Consider the following 24061-nt stretch of genomic DNA (forward strand, 5'->3'; position numbering starts at 1 on the left):
AGTGGTAAGGATGTGGTAGAGGCTAGGAATGGCAGTGAGCTGCAAAGGGTGGGACCAGGCAGGAGGCAGATCCGATAAACTGGAAGGCTTTCCTGACGTCATCAACACGCACCGGAAGCACGGCTCACACTGGTGCTTACACTGGGCTGGCGGCGAGGATGGCTGGCTTTGCGGAGCTTGGGCTGTCATCCTGGCTCGTGGAACAATGTCGGCAGCTGGGTTTGAAGCAGCCCACGCCCGTGCAGCTCGGCTGTATTCCCGCCATCCTGGAAGGTGAGTATGGCTAGGCCTCTTCTCCAGGAGGCGTCCCCGCTCCTGTCACCTCACTTTGCCTTCTCGCAGCTTTTGCCCACGCCGGCCCCGTGAGGCGAAGGGCAGTCTTGGCCCTTACGGGCGATCCTGGGTTCCGGAGGCAGACTAGGCAGTGTCGGCGTTTAGGGTGTACGGCTGACTCTCTGTGTGTCTGCACTCAAGTGATGTAATCTCTGAAACTTTTATAGCCTCAGAGCACTGGGAGAGTTTGATGAAAAACTGATAGATAGTACTGGGAAAATTCGGCAGAGCTTGGATTACTATCACCGTTTTACAAATGGAAACTGAGGTTGTCAAGATTACTGGTAAATCCACGGCTCTGGTCCCTAGACTGCTCTTCTCCCCACTCCTCTGGTCCAACCCAGTTTTGCCATTAAAGGGACGCCTTCAGGAAGCCTAGGATGTGACAAATTGAGGCATTAAATAAACAAGGATGAAGGAGTCAGTAGGGAGCATAGGATGCAGATTGGGGGGAGGACATTCTGGGTTTCCCAAACCCTGATACCCCGGAAGGAGTCAAAACGAGGTCGTGGTTAGTAGCAGGTATCTCAGGTCAGTTGGATGTGGGTTCCAGTCCAGCCTGATACTCACTGTTTGTGTATCCTGGGAAAATCTTTGAGACTTTGTTTCCCCTTATGTTAAATGGAGATTATAATGGCTTCGCCCTTCTAAAACGTGTCAGTTGCTCTAAATGGAAAGTTGTCAGAATGCTTGGAACGGGAAGGGCACAGGCCAGTACTGAGCATACAGTAATTGCTCATTAAATGTTAGCTGCTGTAAACTGTGCCCGATACAACACCTGTCTACACCTGTGACACTGCTTTGCCCTCTGCCCAGGTCGGGACTGCCTGGGCTGTGCCAAGACAGGCAGTGGCAAGACGGCAGCGTTTGTCCTGCCCATCTTGCAGAAGCTGTCTGAGGATCCCTATGGCATCTTCTGCCTCGTCCTGACACCCACCAGGTGAGCGCCCCAAAGGCCTCGTGGGTGAGTTAACCAGCTGTGTTCTCTCGGGCAAGCGCCTTTACCTCTCTGAGCGCACTTTCCATGTGTGCAAGATGGGGACAGAAATTATGCCCACCTCTTAGAGGTGCTGAAGAATTAACAAGACAGTGTGTGAAAAGTTCTGAGCACAGGGCTTGACTCAGGGGCAAGTAGGAAGGCCGGGAAGTAGGGACACAGGCAGAGAAAAGGCCTGGGCGGAGCTGGGGCTGGGGGCAGAGAGGAGAGGACTTGGACACTGACCAGCCCTGGGGGAGGGGGGACTGACACTTGGGTCTCAGGCTTTGATGACTGTGGTGTTGAGGCCATTGCTGAGGACGTGGGAAGAAGAAAGGCCAGTGTGGGTAGGACTGGCAGGGGACAAGCCATGGGCTGTTTGGGGATCCAGCCTAGTGAGAGGGTAGGGACCACAAGGGGCCTCCAACACTCAGTATCAGAACCTTTGTCCAAAGGGGACTGGGAGCCTCGGAGGGTGTGTGAACAGGAGGGGTCCAGGCAGGAGGCCGTAGGGTGGAGATGGGAATGAGAGGCAAGCACAAAACCGCTATCTGACCCAGGCTGGCCCCTTCATGCCCACAGGGAGCTGGCCTACCAGATCGCAGAGCAGTTCCGGGTCCTGGGGAAGCCTCTGGGCTTGAAAGACTGCATCATTGTCGGCGGCATGGGTATGGGGGGCCCAGGGAGGCTCTGGGCATGGACCCTCTGCAGCCTCAGACCATCCACCCAGCCCCACCTCTCGCCCTCCACCCACAGACATGGTGGCCCAGGCCTTGGAGCTCTCCCGGAAACCACATGTGGTCATCGCCACACCAGGGCGCCTGGCTGACCACCTCCGCAGCTCCAATACCTTCAGCATAAAAAAGATTCGCTTCCTGGTAAGTCAGCCTGGGGCCCTGATACATCCATGTGGGAAATGTGTGTCCCACAGGCCATCCAGTACCACGCTGGGAATGGTGATAAGAACAGCTCAGGAACCAACAAAAGGGGGCCTGTATTAGTAAAGATAGTTGGGGGCTGGGCCTCTCTGAGGAGGTGACATTGGAGCTGAGATGGGTGAGGGAAAAGGCCTCCAAGACCTAGAGGGAGAGTGCTCTAGGGCCCACATCTTAGACCAGGAAGGAGGCACATGGGGAAGGTGGGTCGAGCCCAGGCATGTAGTCAGGACTCGGCCAGCACCCTCACCCCAGATCCCTACCCCCTGCTGCCGGCACTACAGGTGATGGATGAGGCGGACCGGCTGTTGGAGCAGGGCTGCACTGACTTCACCGTGGACTTGGAGACTATCCTGGCGGCTGTGCCGGCCCGCAGGCAGACGCTGCTCTTCAGTGCCACGCTGACCGACACGCTGAGGGAGCTGCAGGGCCTGGCCACCAACCAGCCCTTCTTCTGGGAGGCTCAGGCCCCGTGAGTCCATAGCCACGCTCCTGGGGGAGCAGGGCAGGCGGGAGTCCAAGTGGGGGTCACACCCAACAGAGGTCACTACCCATGGGCAGGGTGGGCTATTGGCCTCATTCAACAGAAGGGGAAACAGGCCCGCCTGTCCCCAGTGTGCGCACAGTAGAACAGCTGGACCAGCGCTACCTGCTAGTGCCTGAGAAGGTCAAGGATGCCTACCTGGTCCACCTGATCCAGAACTTCCAGGACGAGCACGAGGACTGGTCCATCATCATCTTCACCAACACATGCAAGTGAGTGTGGGCAGGCCTGCCTCTCCCATCCCCCGGGCGCCCCTCCCATAGCCCTTCACGGAGGCCTGAGAGGTGGCCCAAGGTTGGAGGTATGAGGCATACAGATGGTCTCGGCACTCCGGGGCCTCTGCTCAGACCAGCAGTTTCAGAGGATGCACTCAAGGGGGCTCAGAGAGGTCAAGCAGTTTGCCAAGGTCACCTCTCCTGAAGGCAGAGCCAGGATTTGGGGTTCCTCAGACCTGCCTTTAACCGGAAGGGCTGAGGGCCTCAGGCTCTCTCCAGGAGACCCCTGCAGCAGCTGCGAAGGCCCTGGAGCAGCCTATTCGCTGTGGTCTCAGGATGTCAGTGAGGCCCGGCACATCAGCACCAACACCTGGGGCTGTCCTCTCCGCAGACCCAGGGATTTCAAAATTCTTTGAGGCGTTCAGGGAGAGCGTCAAGGAGCTGTAGAGTAGCCTAGCCCGAGCCAGCGTAGAAGGGCAGTCCACAGCACGTGGAGGAGACCTCCTGACTGCTGCCCCCAAGAATTTCTTGGCCACCAGAAGAGAAAAGTCTGGATGTAGGGCCCACTCTTGTTGCTTAGGCCAGGGGAGGGGTCAGTGGGCAGGACACTGCAGCCCGGCTTCTCCTTCCCCAGCTGTGCAGGGCCACCTGCTTGGGGACTCGGGGGGTGGGAGGGCCAGGAGCACCTTTCCAGGACCCTAGCGCTAGATGGGCTGACAGCACATCCTTCCTGCCAGGACCTGTCAGATTCTGTGTATGATGCTGCGCAAATTCAACTTCCCCACCGTGGCTCTGCATTCCATGATGAAACAGGTGAGGCGTTGGGCGGCCCCACAGATCCCCTCACCCGCCAGCCTTGCCCTGGGGACTTCTCCCAGCTTTTGCCCAGGCCCTTTCCTCTGCCTGGAACACTCTTCCTGCCACCTGTCTGCCCCAGTCTGGCCTCCTCAAGGTCATCTCCCTCACTGGACTGTGAGCCACTTGAGGGCGGAGACTGTCCTGGCCTCTGCCCTGTCCCCAGGCCTCACACAGTAAGCGCTCAAACGTTTGTTGAGATGCCACCTCACACCCCGCCCCCCACCCCCAATTCTCTCCCCAATCCGGCACAGAAAGAACGCTTTGCCGCCCTGTCCAAGTTCAAATCCAGCATCTACCGGATCCTGATCGCGACAGATGTGGCCTCCCGGTGAGCAGCTCCAGGGTACTCCCTTCCCCATGACGCCCCCCACAAAAGGGCCAGAGGGAGGGACTGGCTTCAGGCATGGGTCAGGCAGCCTCAGCTTCACTGCTGAACGACCTTGGGTGAGTCCCAACCTCAGTTTCCCCACGTGGACAGAGGTGCTGACCGACCTCTCTCTCCAGGGGCCTGGACATTCCCACGGTACAGGTGGTCATCAACCACAACACCCCCGGGCTCCCGAAGATCTACATCCACCGAGTCGGCCGGACAGCCCGTGCAGGTGAGCACACAGGGTGGGGCAGCCTTTGGCACCCGCCCCTTCTGCCTGCCCACACCACGAGGAGCCAGAGTCACAAGCTGGTGGGACACAGGAGGGCTACAGGCCACAGGTGAAAGACACTAGAGGAAGCACTTGCAAGTTGGGGGAATCGGCCTTTCAAAACCGTAGGTGGGGATGCTCTGTCTTCTCACCCCCAGCAGCACTAGCAGTGGCACGTGCTGTCCCCTGGGGACACGGTACACACTGGCCCCATCCCCACCACTCCCTGTTGCCTCACCCCAGGCCCCTTTACCCGTCAGGGCTGCCAATCCATGCCCAGCAGCAAATAGGTGTACGAGTCCTGGTGGGTATGACGCTGCCCTGTGGGATTGCCGTCCAAGTTCAACCCCTCGCTGTGACTCTGGCTAGGAGCCAAGGAGGCATCCTTGTGTCTGCTCCCCAGCCCCACCCAGGAGGGGCGCGGAGTCCAGGAGATTTTCTCACACCTGGAGTGGGCAGAGAGACGGTTTCTGGGGCCAGACTGGGCCTGGCCCTTCTCTCCTCCCCTGTGGCCTCAGGAAGGTCACATCAGCTCTCTGGGCCCCCACTGCCTCATCCAACAATGGGTAATAAGAAGGTGACACCTGTTTGGGGCTGCTCCGAGGGCCATGGGCCTGGCCAGCTGCCAGTGCTGTTCCAGCACTAGTCACTGTCACAGGAACGGGGAATGGAGAAAGTGGTGTGCAGAGATCTGAGCTGAAGCCTGTCTGGGCTTATTGCTGACAGAACTTGGCCTGGGCTCCCTGGCGGCCACACCGAAATGGGAAATCAGCCACATCACCTGGATAAGGCCAAGCTGGCAGGAGAGCTGCCTCTCCCTGGAGTCCTGCAGCTCCCCTGGGACAGACCTGCCTACTACGCAGAGGTCAGGCAGGGGGTTGAGCCCTGACGCCCTGAGCGTTATTCATTTCCAGTCACTCACTCACCCACCGAGCTCCTGTACTGTTCCCCTTGATTGAGAGGAGCCCTGAGCCGCCTGCTGGTCAGGACCTGCTTCTGTTGGCCCTTTGTCTTGGCCTCCAGCACACAGCCTGGGTGTGTCCCCACAGGGCGGCAGGGACAGGCCATCACGCTGGTGACGCAGTATGACATCCACCTGGTACACGCCATCGAGGAGCAGATCAGTGAGTGGAGGGGCAGAGGAGGAGAGGGGAGGGGAGGCGGGTGCTTCTGGGTGAGATGCCACTCAGCCCTATCAGACACCCGCTAGCCTGCTCACGTGAGCAGGCTTAAACCGCGCTTTCCTTCTTATGCAACCCTCAAAGAAGTTTCTTTTGCCCAGTTGTTGAAACAAGCTCTGCAATGGCCTTCAGCAGCTGAAAGCCACATCTGGTGGGAAGGGACTTTGGTTTCTCAGACCAGAGTGTGTGGGTGGTCCCTGTGGATGAGTCAGAAGCCCCAGGGCTCGGGCCTGGGCATGTTTGAAAAACCCCCTTGGGTGGTTTAATGTGTAGCCAAGACTGAGAACCTCTGGGGCACCTCCAGTCACTGCACAGACTGTCCTAAGATTCAGAAATGTCTTGACTTTAAAGGACACTGTTTCCAGGAAAAAAAAAAAATCCCTAGTCAAATTCATAGTATTGCTGACAACATACCTTCCTTGGGTCTGAAATCTTAGATCTTGCCCACCTGATCCTTATCTGCTACGGCCCTGGATGGCCTTGCATGCCCTGCTACACAGGGAACTCACTACATAGTTGAAATCCCTCTCCATGTCGTGCCTGCCCCCCTGTAACCCTGCTGTCCCCACAGAGAAGAAGCTGGAGGAGTTCTCGGTGGAGGAACCTGAGGTGCTACAGATCCTCACACAGGTCAACGTGGTGCGGAGGGAGTGTGAGATTGTGAGTGTCGGGGAAGGGGCTGGTCCTTGGGGCCCAGGGTGCTTCCTGGAAGACGGTGATCCCCAAGACGGCCTCTCCCTCCCACCCCCCAGAAACTGGAGGCAGCCAACTTTGATGAAAAGAAAGAGATTAATAAGCGGAAGCAGATGATCCTGGAGGGGAAGGTGAGGGCTGAGCCGGTGGTGGAGTGGGCGTGGGGCACAAGCTTCCCCGCAGACGATCAGCTTAGCCACCTTCCGGTCCTCCCCATGCCAGGATCCCGACCTGGAGGCCAAGCGCAAGGCCGAGCTGGCCAAAATCAAGCAGAAGAACCGGCGCTTCAAGGAGAAAGTGGAGCAGGCACTGCAGCGGCAGAAGGCCAGTGGGGCTGGCCACAGGGGGTGTCCATCCAGGGCCCAGCCTGAGGCCTGCTTGTCCCCAGCACCCGCTCAGGGCCCGGCCTGAGTTCCACACGGTCCCCGTCTGCCCAGCCTGGGACGCCTTCATCCAGCTGAAGGTTGGAGGGTCCTCCCCTCAGGATAATCTCTCCTCCTAGTCTGCCCAGTCCCCCTCAGTGGAGCCCACGGACACCCACGTTCAGTGCGCAGCCCTCCACCCCACCCTGCAGCCCCTGGTGGCCCCTCCTCAGAACCCTGGCCAAGAGGCAGGCTGCAGAGGAGGAAAGAAGGCTATGAGGTTGGACCCAAGTCCACGTGCAGTGACCCCAGCCCAGGGTCACCCTGGGGGTGCCGTGGGGCCCCAGAGCGAAGGTGTGTCGTTGCAGGAGATGCTCAATAAATGAGTCTTTTGACTTCCCCAGTCTGACTCTCGGGGAGCAGGGGCAGAGGGAGGAGGGTATGACTGCCTATACTTCTCAAGTCTCCCAGAACACCACTTACCACCCCCCCATCCCCCGTGTCTCCTTTCCTGTGGGGCCAGGCCCAAAGCTTTGAACTGCAGTGCTGACCATTCCAGCCGAGTGACCTTGGGTTGGTGAAGCCCCTTATATGGGCCTTGGTTTCTTCATCTGGAAAATGGGCATAGCAACTGCTCTTCTCTGCAAATGCAGATGTTTTGGTGAGATCCCTCCCATGCCCAGTGAACACAGCCATGGGCTAGGACCTTCCCCTCCTGCCCACCTGCTTGTATTTGGGGTTTGTGGCCACAGTGAAGTGGTGGGAGGAGTCCTTAACCAGGGTCCACCTTAGTCCAAACCGGTCCAGACAACATGGGCAGAGCCCAAGAAGATGGCGCAGCAGAGCCATGTGGCCTGGGCGTGCCCCTGAGGCTTTCTGAGCCTCCCTCTCATCTCTGAGTGGCTCACCAAACCCTACACAGACCGAGGGCCGCGGGTGCAGTGACGGCGACCAGGTACCTAGCTACTCACACACCACACACACAGCCACGCTTAGAAATGTAATTTGGGCACCAGCACATGCCCTGGGGAGTCTAGAAATTCTACACGATGAAGAGCTCAAAAACAGCCCGTGAGCTGTGAACAGCCAGGGCCGGCTGGAGGACTGTGGACAGGCCCTCCCCAGGCTGAGTCGGGCCCCAGTCCCTGCCGGGGGAATGGCCCACTGTGCCGCCTGCGGCCTGGCCCGTGCCCCAGGCGGGAATCGTTCATGTAAAACTAGCTCCCGCAGGCCCCTGCTCCCACGTAGACCCAGAGGCCGGACTCAGGGCGTGCCCTCGGCCAGGCGGGCCAGGCCCTCCCGCAGCTCGCTCAGCTCAAACAGCCTGACGTCCAGCAGCTGCGCGGCCCGGCCCACCTCGGCCCGTGCCCGCTCCCGCTCTACCCGTGCCTCCTCCAGGCTGCGCTCCGTTGCCCGCAGCTGGTGCTCCAGCTCCGCGTTTCGGGTCTCCAGTTCCTGCAGGGAGAGGGCAAGCAGGGTTGGGGGCCCCAGCAAGTCTCAAGGGTCCAGCATCTGAATGCTATCCCCACAGCCTCCACTCTGGGCCAAGCCCTCTCTGTCTCCTGGCCTCCTCCCTGCCACCTCTACCCAAGACACTCCCTGGTCCCCTGATTGGAACATCACTGAAATGACCACATTCCTCTTCTGCTCAAGACCCTCGTCACCCATCATGCTGGGAATGAAATCCATACCCCTCCTCGCTCATTCCAACCCAGGCTTGCTGGCTTCCTTGTGGTTCCTTGAACATACTTTCTCCCCACCTCAGGGCCTTTGCATATGCTGTGCACTCTGCCCAGGAAACAACAGGGAGCATTCCCCCAACCTCTCTCTCTTTGGGGGCACCAGCTCCTTTAACTTCTCCCCTGCTGGACTCACAGGACATGCTTGAGGTTTCTCAGATAAAGTCTACAGTGAGGGCCAGGCCAGCACACCTGGGTACAAATGCAAGCTCCTGACCTCAGGCTGGGAATGTGTGAGGATTTGATGGGGTCAAGAATGAAGATTCAACAGAGACTCAAAAACTGCTTGTTGAATGAATGGAAGGAGATGAAACATTGTACTAATAACCATGTTTTATAAACCACCCACCGATTCCGTCCTTCCATGCACCTGGTCATCCAAATCCTTCACAACCTTAGATGTCTTCCTACTCCATTTATAGGTGAAGAAACTGAAACTCAGGGAGGCACATAGCTGCACTAGGTAGGGAATATGCCAGGTCTGTCCTACATCAGAGGCTGGCTGCCTTGGGTGGTCACCCCACCCCGCCTCACAGCAACCGCACACACCTGCACCTTCTGCTGTGTCTCCTCACGCTCGGCGCTGTCTGGGGCCTCACGGGGACCACCAGTCTGGCTCTTCAGCGTCTGGATCTCCTAATGGAGAAGTTCCCAGAATCCATTCTGAGAGTCCTGGCTCCCCCATGGGAGATCAGGGAAGGCAGGGCCCAAGGAAACACAAACGCATACAGACACGCTCACACACCTGGTCCTTAGTTTGCACTAGTGCCTCCAGCTGCTCCAGCGACTGGCCGGGTCCCTCCTTCTCACTGACCGCGGGTGGCTCGGCGGTGGCAGCCTGGGCCTCCAGCTCAGCCACCTGTGCAGACAGGAAGGTCAGCCCCTGACGCCCCAGCCTGTACTCTCCTGATCCCTGGGGAATATGCCTGACCAGCCAAGCCCATGACTGGGCACTAACCCCTTCTGGTTGGGGCCACCACCCCGCCTCTGGCAGGTAGGTCTTTAGGGTCTGACAACCCTCTGAGGCTGACATTATTTCAGACCCATACTACAGAACAAGAAACTAAGGCTCAGGGAAGTGATTTGCCAAGATCACACAGCCAGCCAGGGAACCCAGGACAGATAGGAGGCCGGGGCTTCACGGTGGTCCGGGCCACTTGGGGTCTCTGGGAGGGAGGGGCTTCCTCACCCGCTGTCGCAGCCTCTCGGCCTCTGCGCGCTGGGCCTCCAGCTGCTGCCTCCACTGGGCGGCGGCGGCGTTGGCCTCTCGCAGGGCGCTCGCCAACTTGTTGTTACTGTCCTGAAGCGCGAAGAACTCGGCCTCCCACTGCACCTCGCCCACCGAGCTGCGGGGACGGGGGAGTCGGCAGAGGGTAGGGCGGGGCCTCACTGGGCCTGAGGCAGGGTGAGGGAGGTGCTGGGCTGGGGGCGGGGTTATGGTTGGGGCCAAGGTACCTCGGGACTAGGGGGTGGGGACGTCCCGGGGAGGCGGAGTCTTGTCGGGGGTGGGGTCAAAGTAGGCGCTTTGGTGTCAGTTCAGTGAGACACAGTCGGAAGGCCAAGCAGGATCAGCCCAGGGGATGTGGACAGAACAAAGTGGGTGGGGAGGCACCCGTGGGTTTAGAATTAGCCGGGGGAGATGTGGACAGGCCAGAGTTAGCCCCGAGTAATGGATGAGGCAGGAGCGGGGTCGGCTCTGGAAGGGGCATAGTCTGAGTGTCTCCTCTCCTACCATAGGCCTTGGGTCCAGTGTCAGATCCCGCCGCTTGAACAAGTCCCTACAGTTTCTGAGAACTTCCTCTCCCCTCTTCCCCAACCCTTCGTCCTGCCACGCCCCTGTGCCCCGCCCTACCCCCCTCACCCCTCGGACAGCATCTTTCTGAGCCGCTCGCGCTCAGCGGGGCCGGGAGCGTCCGCGCTCTGGCTGCGGAATAGCTTCTCGTCGCCGGGGCCGTTGGAGCTGACGAGGGGGCTCGGGGGCACCTAAGAGCATGGGCAGAAGTGAGGGCACAGTGAGGGCTGATGCTACGTGGTTCGTGACTGAGGGCAGGAGGTCTTTCCCAGCACTGGGATCTGACTGCTCCTTTCCCCTCCTCACCCACCACCAATGGCTCCCGATGGCCCCTTTCTGGGCCCTGCCCCCCACCTTGCCTGCTGGGCTCTCACCAACCCCCAGGAGCAAACCTGATGCAGTCTAGCCTAAACCCCGGGAGATACTCATAATCTGCAAAGCGGGGAGCAATCTGAAACCTCCATGCTGTTCCCTCAGAGCAATGACCTTCCCTGGGGCCAAATTTCAACATCCATTTAAAAATCCCACAGGAAACGCACTCCATCAGGCTAAATTCATTATGAATCCACCTGCTGCCTGGACCAACCTACTTTTTCATCTCCTTAATCCCTGTGCCCAGCCCTGGGCCTGGCACACAGTATGCGGTCAATAAATGATGCTGAGGGACTTCCCTGGTGGTCCAGCGGGTGAGACTCCGTGCTCCCAGTGCAGGGGGCCTGGGTTTGATCCCTGGTCAGGGAATAGATCCTGCATGCGTGCCACAACTAAGAGTCTGCATGCCGCAACTAAGAAGCCCGCATGCCGCCACAAAGATCCCACGAGCCGCAACTAAGACCCGGTGCCGCCAAAATACATAAGTAAAATAAATAATAAATATTTAAACTAAATAAGTAAATGATACGAATAAGTTAGTGGGGGAAAACACCCAGGGACAGTTTTTTACTCTGCCACTCTACTTAGCCATTTCAACTTCCACATTTCAACTCTGCCCTGTGAGCTGGTTTTCTGGCCTTCCTTGATCTAACATTTGGACAGCCTATGACACGCCCCCATGGCACCCACAGCCCTCTTCCATGGTCCTTGCCATGGATCTAGTTTTACATCATCCATGAGCATTTGGTCCTGGGAACCGGCACAGCACCTAGACCCCCCCCAATATCAGTTGAGCTCCTGGCACGCATGGGACAGGGAGTGCTGACCTGGTGGGCAGTGAGCCCCAGGGCTGGACTGGTGAGCTCTCCCCCATCCTGAGATTTCTCCCGTGCCAGCCTCGCTGCTTCCTTCACTTCCTGGAACTTCTCGGCAAACTGAGGAATGGGGGGCAGGAACAGACAGTCAACAAACCCCCAGCCCCCTCCCCCAGGGTCCCACCACATCAGCTCCACCCAGTAGCAGCTCTGTTGCTTTGGAAGGAACTTTAGAATTGAGTGCATCCCCGCCTCTCATGAACTGGAAGAGTGGGAAGTAGGCTTGGAAAACGATGCCCAATGAGCAGAGTGGGTATCAGGATGGGGGGGGCGGTGGGATGTTCATGGAGGTGTATCACATTGAGCCACCTTGAGAAAGGGGCCCCCTTTCCCTCTCAGTCAGGCTTATTTCAGCAAGGAGAGCCTCAGGTGGGTGCTAATCTGTCTTTCATTTCCAGCTAGGGTAGGATACACTTTTTTTTTTTTCATTTTAAAATAAATTTCCTTAGCTTGAAAGTAATTTTTTAAAGAAACATATTTACAGACATATAGCCACTTGATTTGTGCAAAGGGGCCAGTGCAATTCATTGGGGGTTGGGGGGGTAGATGTTTTTTTCAAAAAATGGCCCAAGAGCAACTGAATACTCATGTGGGAAAAAAACACTCCTACTTTAAACCTCCGGTAGAAATTAATTCAATGATCTAAATTTGAAAGGAAAACTAATGCTTCTAGAAGCAAAGCAAAGCAAAGCATCATGAACTCAACAGGATTCAGAGAGCACGAACCATACAGGGAAACAATGGATAAGACAGTACTGAACTCTAGAAACAGCAGAGGGTGGAGGAAGGCGATAAAGAAGGTAATGCCAGGGGTGCGGGGAAGCACCCAGCCCATCCTAGGCACCCAGAGAGGGGCAGGCTGTGTCCGAAATCAGAGCAGGTGGCCAACAGAGCTGAAATGTGAACCAGAAAATTGGGAAGGAGCTACTGGCTTGTCCAATTCTGTAGGCCCATTCTGCAGCTGGGAAGATGGAGGCCCAGCATCTGTCCAGGGTCCCCCCAGTGCACCCAAGAGAAGACCCAGCCCCAGCCCCATTCCTCCCACCATGTATCCCTGCAGGCCCACCTGAGTCAGATGCTGCTCAGAGGCAAAGCCAAGGCCATAGACGGTGTTGGCGCGACTGTCTGCCCACTGCCCGAACTTCTGGGACGTTTTGGTAAATGTCATGTTGGGGGTGACAGTGCTGTTGATGATGGCCTGGGGAAGGCGGTGGGGAGAAAAGTTCCCGGGTGATGGGACTGGTAACAATGAATGTGAAACCCCCAGGGATATAGCTTTGTATTAGCACCTCAGAAGTCCTTGGTCTGGGCCATTTCAGGAGGAAGACTGAGACCCAGAAAGACTCAGGGTACTCCCCCGGCCCCCAAGGCACACAGCAAGGAAGCGACTGAACCAGGCTTGTCCCTAGGATCCTTGGCACCTGCCACCCCACCCAAGCCCCACCAGGACCTTGGCACCCCCAAGGCTGATGATTCGGTAGACGTTGCGGGTGGCATCGTAAAAGTAGGAGACAGTGAGTGCGTGTTTGCCCGCGGGGATCCAGTTCCGCTTGGTGGCCGGGTCGATCTGGAACACGTGCGCCCGTGTGCTGAAGATGGGCTGCTCCCTGCATGGGGAGAGGGTGTTCAGCGGGGGCCAGGCACCGGCCCCCCAGGGGACTCAAGGCCAAGCTTTGGTAGAAGCAGGGGCTCACCTGGCTGTGGACATTGGTCAGGCTTGTCTGGGTGGGCTCCAAGGGACAGCCAGGGGGATGGTAGGAACAGCTGGCTTGGCCTCTGGGGGGACAGGACGTTTGTGAGTGTCTCCCCAGACCAGGCTGTGGGAGGCCAAGCATGTCCAGCCCCAAGAACCATTCATAGAACTTCAATCCAAAAGTAAGGGAATCACTCAGCAAAAAGACCCCAACTCTGTCCATTGGGAGGAAACTCTTGCAACACCCTGGGCAGGAGACGGCCTCTGATAGGAGCCAGGTGGCATCTAACAGCCCGGCATATACCTCACATCTTCCTGGTTACTGGACCCCCAGTGAAGTCTTCTCAATCTCTGGGCTGGGTGGAGGAGGCCAAGGTGGCCAACTCCTGCTCAGTACTTCCTGACACTTTCGTCCATCACTCCTCAAAGCAGGGCCTCCATCGATAAGTGGGGCATTGACAGGTGCCTACTGGGAGACCGGTCCCCCACTGGACCCACAAAGAGACCCCTCAGCTTCCACTGTAGGGCAGAGGCACACCTTGGAGTCAAAGTCCAAATCCCCAGGGAGCCTCCAGCCTAGTTAAAAAGACAAGATGTGGCTCAACAGGTCTACCATGGTGCCCACCCATCACCACTCAATCCCAGTACCATGGGGCTGGGCGGGATCCAGGTCCACGAGAGACCTGGGGGAGGGGGGGAGGCAAACTAAGGGAAGGGAGGCCTAGACTCGGTAGCCTCCGTGGTCAGAGGGGGGAATGCCCCCCCACTCTGTCCTGGGCAGCTTCTGTCCCGGTCACAGGGTCTGAAACCGGAGCCCCTGGGTGGGGGAGGGGCAGAGACTTTGGCCGGGGTTGGGGGTGAGTCCTGGGTCGAGCCAGGGTTCCAGGGCGCAGGGATCCTAGAAACTCAGGCCCCTCCTGCCCGGACGTTCCTGCAGCGGATGTTCCTGCAGCGACTTGCGGCTTTGGGAAAAGTTACTCACCAAGAGTCATGCGCCTCGGACGCTGCCGGCCGCGGGGCTCCAAAGGGGAGCCCGACTCCGCCCGGTGTCCGGGATCCACAATCGCGTGCGGGGGCGAAGCCCCACCCCAGGAGCCCCAGTCCAGGGGATCTGATATTCAGTCAGGATCGAGTTCCCAGGGTCAGGACCAGGGTGCCCTATGCGCGCCCCAACTTCGGGAAGTGCCGCCCCCGACCCTGGAACTTCCAGGATCCCTGCGACGCCCCGCCCCACTCCGGGTCCAGAACTTCGGGGACACGTTATCTACCTCCTGCAACCGCAGGTCCAGAGCTTAGGGGATCCTGCGCGCTGTTCCTGACTCCTGAACTTCGGGGACGCCCCTGCCACCCTTCCATCCCCGGGTCCTGAATTTCGGGGTTCCCTCGCGTCGCCCCTCCACCCCAGGTCCGAAACGTCGGAGACATCTTCACAGCCTCCTCCAATGACGGGTCCGGAACTTCGGGTACCGCTCGCACTGTCCCCTCCCCGACCCCGACAACGGAACTTCGGGGTCCCCGCGCCCTCTCAAGCCCTGGAACTTCGGGGCTCCCCCAGCTGCCCCCAGCCTCTGTATCCGGAACTTCGGGACCCCCAGCGCCCTCTCCCCGGCCCTGGAACTTCGGGGCCCCCCGCGCTCCCAGCGCTGGCTCAGCTGGCCGGGCTCACCCTGCCGGCTCTGCACCCCGCAAGTGTCCGGGCGCTAGGCGGGTGCGGCCCCGCGGCGCCGAGTCCCCGCAGACGGGCGCCCCGCTCGCTCGCTGGCTCCGGGGCCCGCGCCCTCCGCGCCGCCCTCCGCACCGCCCGCGCCTTTGTCTGCGCCGTCGCCGCCGCCGCCCGCGCCGTCTCCGGTCCCATCGCGGCGAGTCCCGACGCGGCCGCCGCCCGCCCCGCCTCCCCGGGCCGCCGAGGCCGCACCGCAGCACCCCCTGCTGGCGGCAGGTGGGGGGAGAGGGAGAAGGAGGGGCGCGAGCAGAGAGGAAGCGGGGAGGATTGGGGAAGAGAGGTTAAGAAGGGGGCGGAAGCGGACAGGGAATAGGGCGGAGACAGAGACCCAGACCTAGAGACGGAGAGATGGAGGAGAGAGGCAGAGACACAGGAGACGGACAGACAGACAGACCTGGGTGGACAGAGGAGAATGTGGCCTCATCCTCTCTTCAAGGGGGGCCCTGACCCTCGGGCCCACCTGAGTCAGATGCTGCTCAGAGGCAAAGCCAAGGCCATAGACGTGATGCTTTTGCCCGTGATGCTTTTGCCCGTGATGGGGAATCAGGTTCCTCTTCACCCGATGGGAGTCCGGGGGCAGGGCACATCTGCTGCCTTGGTGGGCCCAGGCGCATGCACACAGTGGCTTCTCAATGGCTGTATCCAGAAAATGAAAGAGACCTCAGCAGAGAGGGGGCTGGTAGATGAGAGAGAGGCAAACAGTAGGCACTTAATGGGGCTTGATCCCAGGTCCCCTGCTCATAATCCTTCCTGCCTGCTCTCCCACCTCACCCTGATCCCCAGGTTGGGACTTCTGTCAACCTCGGGGCTTCTGTGTCCCCTAAAACAACTGTAACAATGCCGATGAGGTTGGATTAGGATCATCGTTGCTGTGTTATAGGGTCCCCAAATCCAGGTGGAGGGAATGTCAGTGTCCACTTGCCACCAAACGGGTGAATTGCCTGGAGGTCCACAGGCCCAGGTTTGCCACCTCTGGTCAGAGGGAGTCCACCCCCTTCCTACGCTTGCTGGGAGAGGGTCCTTTTAGAGCCGAGCCAGGATCTCCTCTGACCCTGCCTGTGGAGCCCGCTTTTCAGTCCTGTATCTGCCCTTTCTCTGGAGACACACAGTGTCTCCAAAGTCACAGAGTGCCGTTGGGTTCATGGGCAGAGGCACCGGGGCTCCTCAGAACCAAGCCCTGCACTTCCCTGAAGCTCTGACTCACATGCCAGGTTTTTGCTTTTCCTCTCCTCACATCCTTTCCCTGTTCTTGTCTGTCTGTTTCCGCCAACAAGAATCGCACATCTGAGCTGGTAGCTTCCTTCAAATTACCTTTAGGTGAATCCCAGGTCATGTCATTTCCGGAGACTTACTCCCAGGCCAAGATCTGAGTTTTCCTCCCTCCTGGCCTTTGCCCAAGCTGTTTCTTCTACCTAGAATGCCCCTCCCAAAGGCATATATTCTGTTATGTCCTTCCAGGCTCAGCTCCACTGCCCCCTCGCCTCCTGGAAGCTTCTCTAACTATCCTGGGTTCGGAAGGGATATCACTCGCCCCTGTTCCACCACCCCATCCCTTTCTGTGGGATCCCTGATCTATTTATTTGTTCGATTGTGGCCAGAGCTGGCCCATCCTGGAGCCCAGGCTCACTCAGCATGAGAGGTAGTATCACTGCAGCTAGGAAAACAGAGCTGCAGACTCAGTTTCCCCAGTTGCCTTTAACTTCATACGGCATTTGCATAAGCAAAGGATTTGGCTTCGCTCTCAGGCGCGAAGCCACAAAACGCTTGAACACTGTAGGGAACAAAGGAAATACCGTCTGTTCTGTGCAAAGAATGACTTTTCCTTATTACCGAAAAAAAAAAAAAAAGAAAATTTAAAAATTAAAAAAAACAGTAACTGGAAAGGTGCCGGCAGAGCCAAGGCTTCTGGAAGCTGCTCGGTGTGTGCTGAGTGCTGGCTGGCTGTAGAGCTGGGGCCATGTGGCTGTTCTGTGGGGGCGGCTGGGCGAGGAGCCTGGGCAGACTTTACCCCTTATGAGGGCAGAAGGCAACAGCATGAGGGAGAATGGGGTCCCCTCTCAGGTCTCCAGGAAGGACAGGGATGTGGCTGGCCTTGAGCAGCCCTGACCTGAAGTTGTCTTAATCAAGTTCAAACTGAGGGAGTGATTTTGCCAGTGTAGACCTCAGTTTTCTCGCCTGGAGAATGGGCTGATGCTTACAGGGCTGTAGGTGGTGGGAGGAGGCAGGAAGGATCCAGGCAACACCAGCAGCTTCTCACTGTCCCCTGGGTATAGATGGGTAGGGGGCTGCCCTGAGCTGCCACTACCACCCCAGCCTGAGCCCTCTTCTGCCTGGTTCTCGGGCCTGTCTTACTGGAAATGTCCTTGAGGGGCGAACAGAGGCCACCAACACAAGGTGGCTGACTGGTAACAACAGCTTTCTCTTGGGGCTGAGGAAGGACATGAGGGAATAAGCTTCCTGTCACGGGAGAAACCAAGCAAGAAATAGAACAGCTTTTTCGTCTCTAGGGCAGCCGCATTTACAGAGTGGCTCTTAAAGGTCAGGCTCTGGCCTCTGCCTAGTTAAATCTGACCCAACCTTTGGGCTGAAGTTATATTGTTTCTCCTCCCTGGAGGGTTCCTGTTCCACCAGAGCAGGGGAGGTCTGTCACTCTTCCCCAAAGCCACACGCCCAACCTCATGGCATGAGTCACAGTGGCCACTTAGATCTGTTTAGGTCATGATTTGGTTACTGTCTACTTCCATGGCTCTGTCTCAGCACCTAGAGCAAGGCCTGACTTGCAGCAGGAACTCTGTAAATGCTTCCAGAAGGAAGGGGTCCCAAGGCCCCACCTTGGTCCTTGGTGGCCTCCAGAGTCATGTGAGCCAGGGAGTGAATCCCAGCCCTGCCTCCTACCAGCAGGGTGACCTTAAAGAAGTCACTTTTCTTCCCTGCACTTTAGTTTCCCCATCTATAAAATGTGCATAAGAATGGTGCTCACTTCTGAGGTTTCCTCTAAGGCTCCAACATGTCCTGGCGTGAAGAGGGTATGACCCTAGGAGTTTAATAAATGCTTGCTGTTATAAACATTATAGTTATTCTTGGCATGTGGTTTCGACCCTGAGCCAAGTTCTTAAGATTTTCTCTTTTAGGGTTTGAAGGGTCCCAACCAGGCATGCGCTCTTGAGAACAGAAATGGGTCCCACCTGGCATGATATCCTCTAAATCTTTAGCTCTGGGCCCTGTATGTGCCTCTCTAACCACTCTCCTTCTCCTACTCCCTCTTGCCCCAGGCTGGCTAGTTGGGCCAGCCACTAGACCTTATCCTCCTGGCAAACTCCTATTCATTCCTCAAACCCCCACCCCCAATGCCCGCTTCTCTAAGAAGCCCTCTTTCCTCTTCTGCTGAACCCTTCCCAACACTCTCCCTCCTTGTAGCCCAACACTGACCCCAGGAGGTGTCTGTGTCCAGCGCTGATTCCCCCAGCCTGAAGGTATCTCAAGGGCTGGGCTGAGGCCTCTCTTGGGCTTGGCATCTCCCAGCATGGGGTGGACGCATAGGGGTCATGGCAGAGGAGAGTTTGATGATTTAATATTGGTGATTTTTCTTCCCTAGAAAGTGACCCCACCTAAAATTCAGATCCAATTCAATTTCTCCCCAAGGCCAAGGTTAATTCATTAAACAAACAGCTCGCAGGAAGTAATGGAACCAGACCCCCTCAGGCCCAGACATGAAGGGGCTGGTGCAGGGCATCTGGCACTGGGTTATGGACTCAACCTCCCAGGACCAGGGCAGGTTGGGGGTTGAGGGAGGCGGCCCTTGAGCCCCCTCCAAACTTCAAATCTGGATGCATGGTTCAGTTCCCACAGACCTAATTACCCTCATTTGCCACATGTACTAATTACCTCCCCGATACCAGGTGGCTGGGCGGGGCTGCCCCACTTTTGGGAGGTAGGTCAGGGCCTGATTATTTTTGGCTGTGTTGTCCTTGAAGGCTCCACCATCTACTCATGTGAAGGGCAGAAAGTGGGGCAGAAAAATCACGGCCACATCAGGAGGGACAGTGGGAGACTTGAGAGTCAAGTTGGCCCAGGAGCTCCCTGAGCAGTGGGTTTGGGCCTAAGGACTGAGAGTCTTTGGCACCCACCTGTGGTAGCAAAACCTGGAGAGATTGAGAATCATTCATCTCTACGGTGGACTGGTCTGGAGGCCTGTTTTGAACGTGACACCATCTGTGGGAGAGGGCTTGGATTGGGGGGTAGTCAGACAGGCCTGGGTATAAATCCTGACTCACACCAGCTTGATGTGTGTTCCTGGGCACATGATCCCCTCTCTCCGCACCTTTGCTGGGGGATCAGATGGGGTTAATAAGTCACAAAGAGTGCTCTGGACAGAGGCACAGCATGTGCAAAGGCCCCGAGGTGGGGATGGGCTAGGTGTGTTGGAGGAACAGCAGGGAGGCCAGGGTGGTCAGAACAGAGTGAGGGAGGAGACTAAGGGGATGCTGAGGGCTAAAGGAGCCAGGTGGGAGCTCGTGGATGGCAATGAAGTATTGAGGGTACTGGGGAGCCGTGGGAGAGTTTGGAGCCAGAGAGGGAGGGATGTGATCACATTTACACTGCAGGCTCCAGACAAGGTTTCGACTCTTTTTTTTTGGTGGAGGGGCAGCCGCGCTGTGCGGCTTGTGGGATCTTAGTTTCCTGAGCAGGGATTGAACCCAGGCCCTCAACATTGAGAGTGGGGAGTCCTAACCACTGGACTGCCAGGGAATTCCCCAGAGTTTCAGCTCTTAGGAGAGAACCAGGTATCTATACACTGCGCAGAATAGGGGCAGACCCTGACTTTCTCTGAGCCTCAGTTTCCCAATCCCAGACAGAGTCCAGAGGCTTTGGCAGCCCCAGGACACTCAGGACCCTCAGCCAGGGAATCTCCCCTTCCCCCAAGCTCCCAAATTCTGGCCAAGCAACCTACGTGGCCTCCCCTTCACCTGCCCTCTCCTCCTCCTACTTCTGTGGCCTTGAAGGAAGAGCTGTGGGAACAGAGAGCAGGAGGTCTCGGGGAAGTCTGCATGGAGGGGCTCCGGGGGCCGTGTTCCTGCTTCGTGACAGCCCATGTGGGGCTGCTGGGTGCCGAATGTTCTTGCAGGAACCGGGTGACTCAGATGCTGCATCTTCCTCCCTCAGTCTGCCAGGGGAGGTTGTTGCTGGTCCCCAGGCACAGGCTAGAGTGAGGATTCACCCCTCTGGCCAGCCCCTAAACCAGCATTCCCACCCCCAGGACCCGTTAACTGGTGGCATTGCTCACTTTCCTACCCCAGCACCTTCTATGGCTTTCTTGTTAGGTTTCAGAGGGAGAATCAAGCGCCTCATTTCCATCAGCCAAGCTGCTAAACCCCATCTCTGAACTTATGCATTCGGCCTCACTTCTGAGCCTTTGCACTTGACCCCACCTATGGCCTGGAATGCCAGCTCCAACACTTCCTCTTCCAGGAAGCCCTCCCAGACTTCCTCCACTACCCCAACCCTGACCTTACATGATGAGGGGGTATCTCTCTCTGGCTCTGCCGCCACCCCAGACTGGGAGTCCCTCAGCGTCCCGACTTGGGCAAAGGCCTCTCAGGGGCCCCATTGTCGCGCAGTGTGGGAGGGCACAAAGAGGGAGAGAGATGCCTGCTGTGGCAGCCCATGGCAGGGCCCCACAGGCTGCCTCCTTGATCTGACCTCTGACTTCATTTTTATAGAAGAGGAAACTGAGAATCAGGGGAATTAGGCCACTTCCCCAAATTAAAAAATGTCCGAGTGGAAAAGCTTGCCCTCGAACCTGGATCTGACAGGCCAGGCCCTGCTCCGTGCAGCCTTTGAAGCCTTATTTACCCATTGGAGGGGGTGGGGGTGCATTCACTTCCCTGCAGGTAGATTTGATACAATCTGGGCTCAGACTCAAATGTTCCAACGGCCCATCTCCATGGATGCACTGGGGGCCTCTGTTTCCTCCTCCTTTTTTTTTTTTTTTTTTTTTTTGTTCTGTCGTGCAGCGCAGCTGATGGGATCTTTGTTCTGCAACCAGGGATTGAACCCAGGCCCTCAACAGTGAGAGCACAGAGTCCTAACCACCGGACTGCCAGGGAAGCCCCTGTTTCCTCCTCTTTAAGATGGGGCTCTTCATTTGTTAACTCATGTTTATTGAGTACCTACTACATGCCAGCATTGTGGGAGGCTCTGCTCTCAGGGCGCTCACAACTACCTGGTGGACAAAATGGATGACAGAGGACAGAGTAGGCTGGCTTCTGACAGCATTATGCGAAGGAAAGAAAATCAAGCAGAGCCACAGGCAAAGACAGGTGGCTGGCAAAGGCTGCTCTGAGGAGGTGGTGATTCAGGGGAACAGCATGTGCAAAGGCCCTGAGGTGGGAACACACTCAGCCCCTTGGAGCGGCATCGAGGAGGCAGGTGTGGCTGGAGCAGGGTGAGTGCGGGGGCACAGTTGGGGGCCGTGTGGGCAGAGAGCTTCATAGACTGGGTCAGAAGGGACCTTCTGGGCCCCAGTGAAGAATGGGAACTGGGGAGCCATGGGAGGCTTTTGAGCAGGAGAGGGACAGGATTTGCTTTTACATGTTGCGATAAGATTCACCAGCACACCACATGGCAAATGGACTGAGGAGGGCGATTCTAATACTTGCCTCTTCGTTTATCACGAAACAGAGGGTATCCTGCTCTGTGCTTGATAAACAAATGACATTGTTATTAGCGCTATCATTATATCTTTGGGGACGGTTCCAGGCTCTAAGCACGTATCCCTCCCAGGGCTTCCAGGAGAAAGCTCATCTCAGTAACTCTCTTTCTGCTTTGTCTGGCCTTCCTCTTTCTCTCTCTCAAAAGCTCTTGATGCTGGCCCTGGTCTTATCACTGAAATCCCAGGCCTCCAACAGGACGGAAACATCTGGTTTCCGGAACACGTGGATCCTGTAGCCCCAAGGGAGGTCACAGAGGAGCCTGCTTTGCCCTGGGCTGGATTGGAGGAGGGGGCCCACTAAGGGACAGAGAAAGGGTCACACGTTGGACACCAACCACGTACACAGGGGAGACTACCTCCAGGCTGCAATCAGAGGCCTGGGTTCGAGTTTTGCTCTGTGTTATTCTAGCCGGGAGGTCTGAGAGTAGCGGCCACACACTTCCAGAGAGGGGAATCATGGCTTGGCCTGGCTTGCATTCAGCTGGAGCAGCATAAATGCTCGTTGATTGATGCAGTGGGAGCAGCGTAGCCTGCGTGATTTACAGGACCCAGCGTGAAAGGAAGATGCAAATTATTCAGATCTTTAAGACTGTGACATCAGAGCAGTAAACTTAGAAGCTGGTCCCAGCTGGGAGCTTTCGTGGACACCTTTTACAGCTGGAGAGACTGAGTCTGAGAGAGGGAAGGGGCGTGCCCAAGAGCAGAGGGACACACGGGGACCCTCCCACCTCCCAAAATGGTGGCAAGTGTGATAAGTGTAGCGGGGACAACTAGGACTCAGCCTCCTAGTCACATCTTGGGGACCCCAGCAGGGGGATTGTGGAACTTGGAACTCTGGGTCCCCGCTTCTCAAAATCGTTTAATTCTTTGTTATAACAAATCCCAAAGTGAGCACAGACCAGGGGAACTCAGAGTCTGGGGAAGGGGTGTCAGTCTCATCACATCTTGGGGTCTCTCGTTGCACCTTGGGGCCCAGGCAGGATGTGTCTGGTGGCTGGGCTGAGGTGTCTCTGCTGCGCTGGGGGGGGCACCTTCCAGGGAGAAGAAGAGCAGAGGCAAGAGGGAGGGAGGCTGAGGGGCCCCCACTGGGTCGGCCAGGTGGTCAGTTGTCCCGAGTGGCCTGCTCTGTCTTATGCACCCATCCACACCCACCCATTGTCCATCCATCCACCCATCCATTCATCCTCCCACCCAGCCACCCATCCATCAATCCATCCACCCACCATTCACCCACCTACCCATCCATCTACCTACCCTCCTAGAGATGCAGGCATTATCCATGATCCACCCCCAGCTCCTCCATCCTTACATCTACCCAGCTAGTCTTCCACTTCTTCTTCTTTTTTTTTTTTTAATAATTTTATTTATTTATTTTTGGCTGCGTGGGTCTTCGTTGCTGCACGTGGGCTTTCTCTAGTTGTGGCAAATGGGGGCTACTCTTCATTGCGGTGCGCGGGCTTCTCATGGCGGTGGCTTCTCTTGTGGAGCACGGGCTCTAGGTGCGCGGGCTTCAGTAGTTGTGGTACACGGGCTTAGCTGCTCCACAGCATGTGGGATCTTCCCGGAATAGGGATCGAACCCGTGTTGCCTGCATTGGCAGGCAGATTCTTACCCACTGCACCACTAGGGAAGTCCCTCCTCCACTTCTCAACCTAGCACACTTCTACTCATCCGAGCCTCAACTCTGTGCCCCCTCCTCCATGCAGCCCTCCAGATTTTCCAGGCAGAGCACCTGGCTCAGGCCTGATCCCAGGGAGCAGAGAGCAAATGTATCTGATTTGGTGTCCCTAGGCCTGGGGCTGAGACTTCTTGGGGAACAAGGAGCACCAGTATGAGATGTATACGAAGGAAAAGACCAGCGATTTCTGCCAGTGGCCCATTGAGAAATCAAACTCCATGTGGGGTGCAACTCCCCCCATCAATAATAAAGCCACCATCATATAAGCCTAATAAAATGGCTGCAGGGTAGGAAGGAATCCAGGCTTGGCCTGAGTCCATTCCAGGTAGCAGAAAGAGCTCTGGGGGCAGACAGCTTCCACTGACACTTATGTGTTATGTGACATTGAACAGGTCAACTCACCTCTCTGAGCCTCAGTTCCCCCATCCGGAAATCTCTCCATCTCATCCTGCGGCTTGCAGATCTTAGTTCCCCAACCAGGGATTGAACGCAGGCCACGGCAGCAAAAGTGCCAAGTCCTAACCGCTGGACCGCCAGGGAATTCCCTCTCCAACTCATCTTAATTGCACACTTTCTAGGAGCCCAGCCCAGCCCCAGACCCTAGGAACTGGGATGTATCAACTCCACTCTCAATGAGAAGTCAGGAGGAGCCAGACTGGAGGAAAGGAGAGGCAGCTGGGAAGATAAACAGCCATGATGAGGGGTGGGGGGAGGGCATGAAACATACATGCATATGTTT

The 24061-nt window shown here is 57.2% G+C and overlaps 2 protein-coding genes across 4 annotated transcripts; one reads left to right on the forward strand and one right to left on the reverse strand.

Annotated features, from left to right (window-relative positions):
* Positions 1–121: 121 nt before the first annotated feature.
* Positions 122–7135, forward strand: DDX49 (DEAD-box helicase 49). The gene is made up of 13 exons (XM_079919033.1): positions 122–273; positions 1150–1273; positions 1892–1977; positions 2066–2187; positions 2529–2716; positions 2860–3000; positions 3741–3816; positions 4113–4189; positions 4366–4463; positions 5552–5626; positions 6255–6343; positions 6436–6507; positions 6599–7135. The coding sequence occupies exons 1-13, from the start codon at positions 159–161 to the stop codon at positions 6785–6787; spliced, it is 1452 nt and encodes a 483-aa protein (XP_079775159.1). The 5' UTR covers positions 122–158; the 3' UTR covers positions 6788–7135.
* Positions 7136–7604: 469 nt separating this feature from the next.
* HOMER3 (homer scaffold protein 3) lies at positions 7605–15459 on the reverse strand. Of its 3 annotated transcripts, none has more exons than XM_079919026.1 (10): positions 15393–15459; positions 13211–13292; positions 12967–13123; positions 12583–12714; positions 11469–11576; positions 10339–10460; positions 9667–9823; positions 9223–9336; positions 9027–9113; positions 7605–8193 (listed from the first exon to the last, which is right to left on the reverse strand). In XM_079919026.1, exons 2-10 carry the CDS (start codon positions 13222–13224, stop codon positions 8002–8004), a joined length of 1083 nt encoding a protein of 360 aa, XP_079775152.1. In that variant the 5' UTR covers positions 13225–13292; positions 15393–15459; the 3' UTR covers positions 7605–8001. The 3 variants fall into 3 exon arrangements, with proteins under 3 accessions (XP_079775152.1, XP_079775150.1, XP_079775151.1); XM_079919024.1 differs by lacking the exon at positions 15393–15459 and adding an exon at positions 14876–15077; XM_079919025.1 differs by lacking the exon at positions 15393–15459 and adding an exon at positions 14192–14239.
* Between the last annotated feature and the right edge of the window lie 8602 nt (positions 15460–24061).

Source organism: Stenella coeruleoalba (assembly GCF_951394435.1).
Source record: "Stenella coeruleoalba genome assembly, chromosome: 3".
Lineage (NCBI taxonomy): Eukaryota > Metazoa > Chordata > Mammalia > Artiodactyla > Delphinidae > Stenella > Stenella coeruleoalba.